At 38.0% G+C, this 14,618-nt stretch overlaps 2 protein-coding genes across 11 annotated transcripts in view; one reads left to right on the forward strand and one right to left on the reverse strand.

Moving 5' to 3' along the window:
* Positions 1-12,708, forward strand: part of NLRC4 (NLR family CARD domain containing 4) — a 35,129-nt gene extending 22,421 nt beyond the window's left edge. For 3 of the 5 annotated variants that reach the window (XM_064494618.1, XM_031466816.2, XM_010987777.3), the window contains 2 exons: positions 352-519; positions 9,483-9,819. In XM_064494618.1, the coding sequence (XP_064350688.1) occupies positions 352-519; positions 9,483-9,781 (467 nt within the window). In that variant the 3' untranslated portion in view covers positions 9,782-9,819. The other 2 variants (XM_010987778.3, XM_031466817.2) reach the window with 2 other exon arrangements.
* Positions 1-14,618, reverse strand: part of SLC30A6 (solute carrier family 30 member 6) — a 62,995-nt gene that overhangs the window by 10,223 nt on the left and 38,154 nt on the right. For 2 of the 6 annotated variants that reach the window (XM_064494624.1, XM_064494619.1), the window contains 2 exons: positions 11,556-13,939; positions 244-9,204 (listed from right to left, as the gene is read on the reverse strand). In XM_064494624.1, coding sequence (XP_064350694.1) covers positions 13,439-13,939 — 501 coding nt within the window. In that variant the 3' untranslated portion in view covers positions 244-9,204; positions 11,556-13,438. The remainder of the gene's footprint in view (positions 1-243; positions 9,205-11,555; positions 13,940-14,618) is intronic. The other 4 variants (XM_064494623.1, XM_064494622.1, XM_064494621.1 and 1 more) reach the window with 4 other exon arrangements.

Here is a 14,618-nt window from a genome sequence, read left to right on the forward strand (position 1 = left end):
GGTGTGATAATGATACTGTGATTATGTGAGAATTTAAAAACCTGATATTTACTTTCTGTGATTTGCTTCAAAATAGTATAGAAGGAAATGAATTCAATGAGGATGAAGCAAGATTTTCCATGATTTGATGTTTGTGGAAAGTTGGCTTATTAGTATATACAGTTTCACTATACTGTTCTGTATACTTGTGTATTCTTGAAACTTTCCATAAAAATATCAACAAAAAACCAGGTAAATTCTTACTGAACATTAAGTAGGCTGCAGAGATAAAGATCATTCCTCCCACATCTCTTCATCCTTCATCAGTTTTGAGGTGGATCCAATTGTTGAACTGCCCTCTGGTTCTTCAAGTTGACAGGCTGCCCATCTTGGAAGAGCTAACTGTTCTGATGCTGCCGTGGTGGTGTGATGTACGAATCAGCCTGACCAGGCTGTTGGAGCAACTGGAGGGAGCCTCTCAGCTCATCAAGCTTGGGCTGAAAAACTGGAGACTCACAGATGCAGAGATTAGAATTCTAGGTGGGTACACACACAGAGACAAGAGGAAAGAAGTTAGCCCTTACTAAGTTCTTCAGTTAGCTTGCTGTATTTAATTACTTACTTATTTAGTTATTTACCACCTTGATTTATTTATTTGTCTCCTCTTTTTTAATACAAGTATATTGAAAGAGTTTTCACACATCTTAAGGAGGAAAATGATTTAAAACACTGGCCTGCCTTCAGGTTTGCAAGCATTTCACCTACAGTGTTTAAAGGAAAAATGTTCACGTTATCTGACAAGGTGTATTATGTTAGGAATTGCTCTTCCTAGTTTTTACTATCTGAAATTCAGCAATGCCTCTCCAATCTTGGGAAATATTTTTAAGTCACCTGTTGGATATTCATAAAATGTAGAGGTAAGTGCCACTTTACCTAAATGGGGTCTCAGAATATCTTCAAGTAGCTGTGATATAATCCAGGAGCAGAGACACATAAATGACTGAAGATACCTCTAGCCTCAGGCAGTTGATAAAGGATTCTCCTGCTCTCTGTATTAGTTATCAATGTCTGTGTAACAGATTACCCCAAAACTTAGTGGCTTAAAACAACTACAAACATTATCTCAAGTTTCTGTGGGTCAGGAATTTGGGAGTGGCTTAGCTGTGTGGTCCTGGCTTAGGCTCTGCTATGAGGTTGCAGTTTTGATGTTGACTGGGGCTGCTTGGGACCTGCTTCCAAGGTGGTTTCTCACTTGGTTGACAGGTTAATGATGGCTGTTGACTGGAGGTCTCAGTTTCTCCTCCCTGGACCTCTCCATAGACTGCTTGCATGTTCTTACAACATGCAGCTCACTTCCTGCAGAGCAAGAGATTCAAGAGAAAATCAGTTAGAAGTTGCAGTATCTCTTATGACTTAGCCTTGGAAGATCACTTCCAGTCATCTGTGCTGTGTCCTGTGACCTGGGTAGGTCAGCTCTATCCAGTGTGGAAGGGGACAACACAGGGGAGTGAATAGTAGGAGGTGAGGATCATAGGAGCCACCTTGAAGGCTGACTACCATACCACCTAAGGCAAAGGATTGGTGAAAACAGCCTTGACTGCCTTCATTTCCCTCACAAATTGTCTAGAATATATTTGTAGTATACATATCATAAAGCTTATCATTTTAGCCATTTTTAGTCTACAGTTTTGTGGCATTAAGTACATTCACATTCTTATGCAACTACCATTGCCATCCATCTCCAGAGTTTTTTAATTTCCCCAATTGAAACTCTGTACCCATCAAACACTAACTCCCCTCTTTTAAAAACCTTCTCTCTTAGAGATGCATATCTCTTTAAGTCTTTAGGCTGTCTAAAGGTTTTGACTTCCTTAGTAGTGTTCCAAGTTCTGGATCTTTCCTTCCCTTAATTTCTAACTCCACTTTCAACTCTTCTACCTGCTCCCTTAACCCATCAAATCATATCATCCTGGGTGTCATTCTTTCAGGCCCCTCTTCTCTTCCAGGTGATACTGGAAGCAGGTGGCTTCTATGACAGATGAATTAATTAGCTAACAAATAATCTCTCTTAGGTAACCTCATACTTGGTTGGAAAGCATATGGCTTTTCAAGGAGGCTCTTGGGGTGTGTAGAATTAGAATTACAGGTGGGGAGGCATTTTTAGGTAGAGATCTTTTATCATCTTTCAAACCTTTAAGTAGGTAGCTGCCTAATTTGCCCACTTCTGAGGCTGGCTATTGAGACCAGAAGAGATGGTGTGTTTATTAAGAACTAAGCTAGGCAGTAATTTGCCACTTCACTTTAATAGTCTAGGGCTGACTTTCTGAAATTTAGCTGTACTGATATGCCCCTAAATGCAAGTGAAAAAATGACAAAATGAACAACTCAATAGTAGTAACTAATTTATTCTCAAAGTGTTTTTAAAAAGAATTTGTGGAATTACCATTATATCCATAATAAAAGATAACATTATTATCCCTGTTTTATAAGGAAAGCAGAGATACAAGAAGGTTGTTATACTAAAGCAGGGGAAAAGGTTGGAGACAGAGAGGAAGAGCTGATGAAAGGAGGGAGAGAGTGTAGGTGCTGACATGGCTCTCCTGCACCCATTTCCTCCACCTCCCAGAGGTATAAAAAGTAGTGTGCTTGGGTTTGAGGCACAAGCTGAAGAGTGAGAGCCAAGCATGCTCTGCCTTTGGTCTCTAGCCAGGAGATGAGACTGCTATCTGTCAGGCCCCTCTGGAGGCTCCATCTTTATGAAGTGGTTAGGTGCCTTGGTTTTGGAGTCAGACAGACCTGCCCATCCCTCCCACTTGACAGATGCATGGCCAGCAGCAACTTAGTTAAGGTGTCTGAGCCTCAGAGGCACCCATGTATATATATTTTGGTGAACATATGGCCACATTTCTGCTGGGTATCTACGTGGGAGTGGGTTTGGATTACAGGTAAAGATTATAGGTAAGCATATGTTCAGCTTATATGTCAGTCTTCCAATGTTCTTGTATCCAATTCAGGTTTTAAAAAACAGTGGTTTTCATTATTACACACAGATAGTACTTTATTTTTATTAGAGCAGTTACCATTTTAATTCAGAGAATGTGTTCATATATCTACCTGCCTCACTAAACTGTGAAGTCTTTGAGAAAAGGGCCCAGGCCATTAAACTTGGTATTTAGTATATATCCCACAGTGGATGTGCAATAAATACTTGTTTTTATGGATGAACAAATGAACTTACAGAACTTACACAATTTGCCATGAAATATAGGGTTCTTAGAACCTCAGGCTTTGTTATAGTAAATGCTATTTTCTTATACACAAAATCATCTAAAAATTCTAAAATATACTTTGCTACAATTTGACAGCCTCTTTATACTATCCAAACCAACCAACTGTTCAAGCCTCTAGCATAAGTTTCCTGGCTTTGGCCCACAATACCTCTCCTGGATCAGGCCTGGCTTCGGGATTCCCATCCCCATTTAGTGAATGAGATGCAATATGCCTTGGGATGGGATAATAAAATGCAAACTGATAACAAGAGATGGGGAGTCTAATGAAATAAAGGCTACATAGGAAGAAGTAGGGAGGAAATGTCACAGGATGGGCAGTATTTAATGAGGTATAGGGTAGGTGAGATGCACTGAAGACATACGGAGTATTTTGAGAAAAGTATCTTTTTACCAAAGGTTTTAGACACCCCCTTGTCCTAACTGAAACCTGGCTCTCCCCTACAGCTCTTGTAAGTAGTCACTTTTTATTCTCTTGATTATCATGCCTCTCAGAGTCCAAAGGCAAGGTGAGGTTCTCTTTGAGTCCAACTGCCCTTCCAGTCCACTCCTTCTCCAACCCCATTAAGGAATCCTGCTTCTGTGAGGCTTAGGCCATTTAACTGGACTACAGTTTGTCCTCTCTCATTGCTATGAACTATGAATTTCTTGTCACCTTTTCTTATTCACTGAATCTATGGCAACTGTCTTACAGAATTTCTCACCCCCTAACTCTGATCATCAGCCTAGGAGACTTCACTTCTTATGGGACACTACTCAGCCAACACTCAGGAGCTTCCTCTTTGGTCCTTCCCTTCCATTCTCCTTCACACATCTACTCTGTGAGCATAAAATCAACAGATCATGAAAATTCAGTTAAAAGTGTTCTAAGATATTAAATTCAGATAATCCATTCTCAAACAACAACCTTCTACATTTCCATCTTAGTTACTCAATGACGCCTTATCATCAGTTCATTTTACATCATTGGGACTTCCAATTCATTGAGCCCACTGTTACTTACCTATTTAATAGTCCCTGTCTCTCTTGACTTCCCTTCCCACCTGGTTTAAATTCCATCCTTTATCCTTGCAAAGATTCTTATCACAATAGCTGAGAGTCTTATGGCCCACAGTATTATGAGTCAGTTTAGGCAATGACATTTAGTGATGCATGTGTGTGATAGATGCAGTAATGAAATGAAGTGTAATGAGAGACGAAGTTTTGAATTAAAGAAAGACTACTTAATGAGCTGCAGGGAGAAAATGAGATGTGGAGGTGAGGTATGATACTAGATACAGTGGTTGAGGTGTATTCTGCTGGCAAAACTCTAAACCAAATCCAAGTTAAGGATTGTCTTTAACTTTCAACTTTTCCTGTACCCACACTCAAGCTACTGGGGAAAATCATACAAATTGGCAGATAGGTATACTACAAGTTTATCATGACAAATTTCAACAAGAATATCTGAACCAAATGGTAAGAAAACCATTTATATATTGAAACTTGTGGCATGCGGGAAAAGCAAGGCTTAAATAAAATTCTTACAGTCTTAGATATTTACATTAGAAAAGAAGAAAGGCTTAATGTTTCTAATTTAAGAAGGCAGAAAAATAAGAGTAAACCCCACAATAATAAACATAGCATAGATCATAGATCAATGAAATAGAAAATAAAAATACAAGAAAAGTGATTAGTAAAGCTTAAAGTTAGTTCTTTAAAAAGAGTAACAAAATAGATAAAAGTTAAGCAGGACTGATCAAGAAAAAACAGAATGACATAAATAATCTCATTAATCAAATGGAGACATAAGCACATGAATGTTGGTAGTAGCTTTGTTCATTACTGCCAAATCATATATCTGAAAAGGGACTACTATCTAGAATAGATAAAGAACTCTTACAACACATTGTTAAAAAGAGAACTCAATGTTTTAAAAAGGCAAAGGATCTCAATACGCATTTCTCCAAAGAAGATATGTAAGTGGCCAATAAATACCAGAAGAGATGCTTAACATCATCAGCCAGCAGGGAAACGCAATTCAAAGCCACAGTGAAATGCTTCTTGCCACAAACTAGGATGGTTATAATAAGAAAGACAGATAATAACAAGTGTTGACAAGGACATAGAGAAATCAGAACCCTCATATGCTGGTGGTTGGAACATAAAATGATGGAGCTGCTTAGGAAAACATTCTGGCACCTCTTCAAATGGTTAAACATACAGTTACCAATTCTACCCTGAGGTCCCCAAGAGAAATGAGAATGTATGTCTATACCAAAACTTGTACAGCAATGTTCGCATGTTTAATAGTCCCAAAATGGAAACAACCCAAATGTCCATCACTACTGAGTGGATAAACAACATGTAGTATATCCATACAATGGAGTATTATTCAGCCATAAAAAGGAATGAAATAGTAGGACATGCTACAACATGGATGAATCCTGAAAGAAACCAGTGAAAGAAACCAGTGACAAAAGACCAGTTACTGTATGATTCCACTTACATCAAATGTCCAAAATAGGCAAATCTATATAGTGACAGAAAGTGGGTTAATGGCTGCCAGTGTCAAGGATAGGATGGGAATGACTGCTAATGACTGCAGAGGTTTTTCTTTTCGGAGGCGGGTGGTGATTAAAATGTTCTGGAATTAGTAGTGCACATCTTTGTGAATATACTAAAAACCAATATAGTGTATGCTTTAAAAGGGTGAATTTTATGGTATGTGTATTATATCCCAAAAAAAGAATAAAAGTATATACCAAGTAATGTATTTTTTAGACATACAGTACTTGTCAAAATCATATATATTTTTAAATATATAAGAATGATTTAAAAAAAGAATGATAAACTCTATATCAGAAGAGTAGTTTCTTATGGTCAGGAGCGGGCAGATGTGTGAAACAGGATGATACCACATTTTGGTAGATCTAAGTTTTTGCTCATGTTCTTGTTTTCAGGATAAGTGATAGATTCATGAGTCAGTGGGTGAAATTAGTGATCTATCCAATTCTGAATACTGGAGGTCTATTAAAACAATAAACACAATTTCTCTTAACTTTTCCCGGCAATCGTACTGTGCCTCTATGTGCAGCACTCTACACAAAAGATTTCAAACTTTATTCTCCTCAATCCACCATTCTTCCACTATTTCGCAGTGGATGTGCTATTTTCCCCTCTCTTTCTCCTGTTACATGATAGTAGGTCTCTCCCCTCCTACCTAAGGACAGTCTCTGTGCTGTAGCTGTGCTTGAGATCCCAATGCTGCCCTCATTCCTGTTCAAGGACATCATTTCATCAGTTATGTTCTGTTACTGGTTCTTTCCTATCAGTTTTTAAAGATGCTAAATTTCTCACATTTTAAATAAAACTCTCCCTCAATCTTATCTTTCTCCTATGGCTATCTTTCTCTCTCTCCCCTGCTTCAAAACAAAATTTTATGTACCGTCAGTACATCTCAACTTCCTGATGATCCTCTGCTTTTCACTCATTCCAGCTGACTCTCTACAGCTGCATGTGGCTTAATTCAATGGACATTTTCCAGAGTGTTAGACTTACCTCTGTAAAAGTTGACACTGATCACTCCCTCCTTTTCAAAGTGTTCTCTTGACTTTCATGCTACCTTAATTACTTCTCAGGCTCCTTTGCAGTGGCAATTCCTCTACACAGATGTTAAATGATCCCAATTTTTCTTAGAGCTCGGTCCTAGGCTCTCTGCTCTTCTTCCTTGGAGATTACATTCAACCTTAAAGCTTTAATTCCCATTTAAAAATTCTGACTCCCCAGATTTTGTTTCCAGTCCAACAGCAATCTGAGAGTGCCAAATGGAAATTGTTGCTAGCTCAGGGATCTATTCACCTGTTCTAACTTAACCCTTTTTAAAATGTCTTTCAATTTAAATGTTTGAGGTTGAACTCTATTATCCAGCATGTTCTCAAAAAGACAGCCATCACACCTGAACTCCATTAACCAGTTTGTTCTCAAAAAAAGAACCACCAGATCATACTCCTGTTCTAGAAGCTCAGTGGTAAATCCTGGGCCCATTCTACCACATGGATCTTGATATTATATTTTTCTTTTCCAAGTGCTCTTTCTTATTTTCTAATGGTATTTTTTTTTAAATTGGCATCTTATTTTTGTTGGGTTAGATGCAGAAACTTTTTAGGGTCTCTAAAAAAAAAAAAAAAAAACTCAAGTGTTTGAAATTTGTTTTTCCTGTTCCCTATGTTGCCTCATTTCTTGGAAGCTTTTTGTTTGGCTTTTGGTCTCTGTCTTCCTTGTTGGAGGCTGTTCTCAAATGTCTGGTATTCCTGTACTGTTCTCTTCACATTGTAGAGTGAGGCACAAGTTGACAGGAAGCTCCATGCTCCAGAGGAAGGGGGTTAGGTTCACTGTGGGTGGTCAGGAAAGCAAAATGGCTCTTCCTTTGTAGGGCCTTTCCTTGGAGGCAGCTCAGCTTCTGAGAAGAATCCTGTCTTGTTCCTGGACTTGCTAAGTCCAACTGCCAATGTTTTGAGAACAAAGGGGGGTTGGAAGGCCTCCTGCCCTTTGCGTGCTCCCAGGGCACTCTGACCTACCACAGCACTTATCACCCACCTAATTACTTTATAATGTATGTTTTCACACTATATTGTAAGCCCAATGAGACAGTACCATGTCTGTCCTTTTCACATATTCCCAGCACCCAGCACAATCCGTGGTACACAGCAGGCACTCAAAAATGCTTGCTGGATGAATAAATGGTAAACCAAGTTCAGGCTCAGGGGATCCACAAGGTGGTCTCTGGCAATATTAGAGTTTTGTTTAAGATGTAGGAACCCTTTGATGATCAGAATCCTTCTACCTAGTGGATCTGAGATTCTGCCTGGAATTTGGATCAAGCCACTTGCAATCTCTACAGCCCACTTACAGCCAACAGCTCTAAATGCCACAGATTTATCTTCTCTCATTAGTCTGCTCCTCATGATGACAAAAACACTGCAGGTTAAATGAACAAAACCCATGACCTTAATTATGGGTTATGTTGCTTGTTCTTGGTTCCTGTGCTCACACATATTCTAATAATTATCCAAGAAGCTTTCTTACCAATACCGTTCTTTCAGCATAGCAGATAGCCTGTATAAATAGCTCACCCTCTGACAGTAGAATGGGCTTTAAATCTTCTCTGTTAAGTTCCTTTCAGGTGGTGAAATCTGTTCTGCTAGTCGGGGAGGAGAAATGAAGTTGCTCTTTGGGGAACAGGCCTTATATACAGACACACTAACTGGCTACCAGCATTTTGGCTGCGTGCCTGCCATGCTGGGAAGTACCTGGGAAAGAGGCAGAGGCAGAAAGGACTTGAACATGAAGTGTAAGAGAGAGCAGGGAGAATGCTACCTATAAGGACTACCTCATGGGAAGGAAGAAGAGAGGAGAAAGTGAGGCCCTATTTGAGTTAGGCTGGGCACAGGCTAAGCTGGTGTAACAAGAGACCCAACCATACCTTGGCTTACAGAAGACAGAACTTTATTTCCCTGGACAGTCCAGAAGCAGGCAGTGCAGGCAGGTGGGGTGGCTCCGTAGTCTTTCAGACTAAGAAACCTACTTTTTCTTAACTTCACCATTCCTTTGTGTGTTTTCTTTGACTTCATGGTCATGGCTGGGATAAACCTTCCCTTTTGTAGGAGGTACTTTAGAGTGCCCCATTCCATTAGAGATGGAGGAAGTTCATGAAGGGTCTAGGGAGGGTTAAAAATAACAATCCCCAAACTCCAAATCTTGAGATACTGAAGGAGGCTTACTTACTCAAGTTTATAGTAAGGAACATTCCATACCCAAACAAACAATAGGTAGTGTCTGCTTCTCCAGAAGAGGAAATGACCTAATATTGCCGAAGTTTGACTCCAGTTTTGAAAACAGGTGCTGAATATTCTAACAGCATCTCTCACACCTCAATTTTTACACAATCTTCCATTTCCTGGAAGAGTCAGGAAAAGAGAAAAATATGTATAATTCATTTATATTGGTTTGCTATGCTACTACTAATTACCATTTATCAGATACCCTTATACTTTAGGAAAAATATAATTTGTAAATATAATGGACTAGATTCACAATCATTGCTCTAACTACAGAGAATTCTGATTTCTTTCTGAAGCAAAGCACTGGTCCAAACATGGCCATTTCTCTTAAAACTGTTTTGCTCCCAGCTAACACAGTTCTTTCTTTCTTTCTTTCTTTCTTTTTTTAACTCAGGTGCATTTTTTGAAAAGAACTCTCTGAAAAACTTCCAGCAGTTGGATTTGGCGGGTAATTGTGTGAGCAGTGATGGATGGTTTGCTTTCATGAGTGCATTTAAGAATCTTAAGCAATTGGTGTTTTTTGACTTCAGTACTGAAAGACTTTTACCTGATGCATCATTGGTCAGAAAACTTGGTCAGGTGTTATCCAAATTAACTTTTTTGCAAGAAGCTAGGCTTGTTGGGTGGCAGTTTGATGATGAAGATGTCAGTGTCATTAAAGGTGCTTTTGAACTAGTAACTCTGCTTAAATAAAAGACCCTAAGCCTATGAATGCTCTGGGGACCCCATTATTTCAGCCTGGTGATTTAAAAATCTTTGCTCATATAGTCCAAAAGTCTGCAAGTATATGACAATCCATTATACACCTAAAAATTATCCTTCTCAACAGTGTCTGCCTAACTGGCCCCTTGTATTTTTCTTCTTTCCTGGTATCAGATTGATGTGTGGCACCACCATCCCCTTAACTGGCCTCTTCCATGGAAATCTACTTTCTTAGTTTCATCATTCAGGAAAAAAAGAGAAGGGAGAGAGGAGGATGCCAGGAAAATGAGGCCAAAGAAGAGGCGGAAGTGGGCGGGAGTTTAATTTGATGACATGTGTAACAGTTCTGGTGTCCCACTTCTACTAGGATTATCAGCTACTTGAAGAGGACTCCTGTTCATCCCTGTGTTCCCCTTGGTCTCAAGAACAGCAGGTCTCCAAAATGGATTTATTGTAAGCACATTACTTAGCACTGTGCCTGGAATGTACTAGACTCCAGAGAAGCATTTGCTGAAAAATGGGATAATTAAGTTACCAATAAATAGCTACTGAATAAAGAAAATAGGCCAAAACCATTTAAAAGCAGAGAGAAAACTCCATGTATGTTCTTTATTCAAAGTTTAATTCAAACAATTTGGAATGTAAAAAGTATTTTCTTACATAAGAAGCAGATTAGACTCCCCTAAAAGATTAGCATTCTTTAGTCAAGCAAAAAAAAAAAAAAATTGGCAGTTTATGGGCAGTTAATCAGAGGTTTGAAATTCAGCTCCTCTCCAGTTGCTGATATGTGTATGTAATTTTGTCACTTTAGACATTAAGGAAGAAAGAAAAAAATGGATCACATTTGTTTGTACTCTATGGAAATTAAGGGTACGCTCTCCTAATCTTTTCTCCAACACCTCCAAAAATAATCCTTCCCCACAAAGAAGTCTAAGAAAAATCTGTTTAATCTAAACAGATTTAAGCTCAGGCAACTCTGAAATAGACAAAAACCAAAATGGTGTGAGCCTGTAGTTTACCTTCTGTTATCATGGCACCTCAAATTAATGGCTTGAGTAACACTTGTCCTATGTGTTGAGGTAGTCACTGAAAAATTCTGGGCACAATATTCTGTTTTCGCAAGTGGACATATATTCTCCAGGTTTAGTTACACAATTTTAGAGCTGACAGTTTACAGATTAAACTTCATTCCCGACCTAAACCTTATAGATGAGAAAGCTCTGAGAAGTCAAATAACTTTCCTATGGTTATAAAACTACTTACACAGGGGCAGTATCAGGATTGTAACTGAAATCTCTTGTCTTCCAGTCCAGTGTTTCTTCCATTACAATACAGTGATTTCTCAAACAGGACTGACCACACTCCACAGAGCCTGCTCAATCACAAGCCACTCAATCACAAACCATGGCAGAAGCTACTGCCTCTTGCCCTATGCTGACCAAGTTTCTTGTTTTCCATACACAGAATTTGGCCAGAGCTTGGGAAATATGGCTTCTCTACATACTAATGCCTGATAAAATGTCACCTGTGGCAGCTGGCATTACTGTTCAGCAAGTAGAGCCAACACTTTCAGAACCCACAGACAACTGCCCGAATAGTATAGGTGGGTACCCAAGCACCTTAGGTGGGACAACTGCACAGGTGTTGCCTCTGAATAGATGCTGAGTAAGCAGGCATTTATTCTCACACAGAACTGTGTTCAGTACCTAGGCACTTCAAAAATCCCCTGGGGACGGAGAAGAATGCATAGGGTGGCAGCACATACCTTATAATCACCACTCGGTACATGGCAGTTCTTCAGATTTCATGCATGACCGACTTCACATTTAGATGAGGTCAATGGAGGAAAAACCACCCTGTAATAGTAGACCAGTAATAGGTACAGTAACAGTTGGTGAACCTAAGACAAAGGACAAGGAGAAGGTTGCCTTATCACATCTTACGTTCCACTTTCCACAGCAGTCAAGGTAAGGTGGGCTCTATTTCTTCAGCAGGTCAAATGCCTGAATAGGGTCGCAGATGTCAAAGACAATAATCAACTCCCCATCAAGCAAAAGTTATTTGGGACATGGTCACTTACTATCACAGGATGACTACAATTCTGCTTGACAGGTGGCTTCCTAGATGTTTATTATTCCACTGTGAAGAAACAGGATTTGGGAGTGTTGCTCATATTTAAAGGAGGATAGTTGAAGAAACTTGAGAATTCTTAAAAAAAAAAAATCTTCTCTAGATAGCTGCTAATGGTTGGCAATGTTACCAATCTCCAGGAGTACTGGATTCTATAAAAGCTGAATCCACTTTCAAAATCCATTTTTAAAATCCTAATTATAAAACTCATGATAAAACGAAAAAACTCATATGTAATTTGTAACTGCTGCTTATTATAATTTTTATAAGTAATACTGGCCATATCAGAAAGTCCTTAACATTTGCATTTGGAAAATAATAAAATAGTAATCTACATGATTCTCACACTTCATTATAGTTAACAATTCACTATCTTCAACAAGACAAAACAAAGTAACTTAGAAAGTGCCTATGGCAGATCTAACAATGCTGTATTCTATAAGCTAAGGTCCACTATGTTTTGGTAAAATTATATAATGTAAACAAACTGTTTATGCAACTTTGAAAAAAGATTAAATCACATATTATGTATGGAATTCCACATATTTTGGTAATATATGTGATATATTTTGTTAATAAAATTAGAAATTGATAAGTCAACCAATGAAAAGGTGACCAGTGGGGAGGTTATAGCTCAAAGTGGTGGAACAAGTGCTTAGTATGCACAAGGTCCTGGGTTCAATCCTCACTACCTCCTTTAAAAAAAGTAAATAAATACATAAACCTAATTATCTACCCCCCCAAAAAACTTAAAAAAAAAAAAAGGTGATCAAAAAATAAATCCATCATTATGTCAGTGTTTGACTAAATGTAAAGCAGAAAACTGGGATTCCTTCACTGCATATCACCTAAGGATTCAGCATTTATTCAACCAAAATAAAACACTTGGAGAATGATGGGCCATTTACAAATGTATCAAATTTTTTTAGTAAAATCTTTAAAAAAACTGATAACTAAAATTTTTAAATTATGCCTGATATTAGAATATGTTCTTAAATTTCTCATAAAATTTTTTGCTTTTACTTTGCAAGACAATTCCAGAGGACGACAAAAAAATGTAGCAATTAAGTTTGGAAAATCTATAAAAAAGACTTTTACTTTTAGAATGCATTTTTTTTCCTAAAATGTGTATTCAAGAAGCATGTTTATAAATTTCACTGAAGAAAGTATTATATTTTTGATAATGTGACAGATCCAATCCATCAAGTGGCTCTCTTATAAAGGTAATGTTATATCACACTGCAGTCAACTACAAAACCAAAGATAGCAAAATTCAAATTTAGATAAACACTCCTTCTAAAGGAAGCCTATTTAAAGCCTATAACATTTAGAAGGTTCTCACTGCCCCAAATACATTTACAAAAAATAGTTTCATTGGTTTCATGAAATGCGAACAAGCCTACTATTCTCTAACACTTAGAGTAACTGATTGAACAGTCGATGTAAAATTGGATTATGAAATAAACTGGAAGGCAAGGAGTCAATATTCTTCATAAAAATAAATTAAATTACAGTACATCATGGTCTTGGTTGTCCAATTCTATTAGTTCCGTATCTGCTTGGTATATTTGTAAAACCAGTCCTGAATCCTTGGGTTGCTCCAATTCCTGGAACTCCATGTCCTTGATTAAGCATGCTGCTATAAGGTGTGTGTCCATGATTAAGACCCAAACCATAAGGTCTTGTTTGTGTATTTAGAAGAATAACTGGGCTCACGTTTTTCCCAGGGGTGTTAAATGAAAATTCTGGAGGTGGACTACTATGTTTAGCTGGAGTCGATGTGACAGGGTTTGACTCATCAGTCCCCTTTAATGGAGGCATTGGGATTATGTGATGATGATCTGAAAAGTTTAGGACGTTGGCTGCAACAGGCCCAGACAGTAAGGCAGGCCTGATCCAATCATCCTTGAAAATCTGAACAGTCAGAGTAGACACTAGTGTGTACAGCCTGTTGGTCACATGAGCAAGGACCATTTGTTCATTTGCATCTCGTCGAATTCTCACATGAACTGATCCAGCCTAAAAGGGGCAAAATCATAAGAAAGAGACTGCTTAGAATTATACTACTGAAAATTCCATTAGAAATAAACATTTTATTTATGATTTGGTTGTAACAGTACTTGGCATTTTCTTTAAAACAAGAGAAAGCTTAATGTCTTGATAATCCTGAAAGACTACTTAGTAGTGATTATCAATGTAATGAATTAATAAAATTTCAATTTATGACTCTTTAAATGAGACTTTTTAAAATTTAAAAAAAGAGAAATCCACGTAGGAGGATGGCAGGCATGTTATAACACAAGGTAGAATACAAATGCCATATAGGGAAATTCACTGGAAGGGCAGAAAAGGTAGGTAATTAATTCCAATTGAGGAAGACTTCAAAAGAAGGTGGCATTTGATCTAGGGTTGGTGGTTAAATGAAATTTCAAAAGATAGAGACAGGCATTCCAAGCTGAGGGAATAGCAATTAAAATCTGTGGCATGTTTGGGAAAAAATAAGCAATATTACTATATAAAAAGAAGTACAAATATTTCAGGGGGCATAAAAATAATGATAGAAAAGAAAAGGAGGAGGAAAGGAATAAACAGAAAAGGAAAGAAAGAATGGAAAAAAGAAAGAAAAATAGGTTGGGTTAATAAGGTTAAAAGAAAAGGCTAGCAGAGGGCTCTAAAAATCATGAACAAGGAGTTTTAG

Source organism: Camelus dromedarius, chromosome 15 (assembly GCF_036321535.1).
Source record: "Camelus dromedarius isolate mCamDro1 chromosome 15, mCamDro1.pat, whole genome shotgun sequence".
Classification (NCBI taxonomy): domain Eukaryota; kingdom Metazoa; phylum Chordata; class Mammalia; order Artiodactyla; family Camelidae; genus Camelus; species Camelus dromedarius.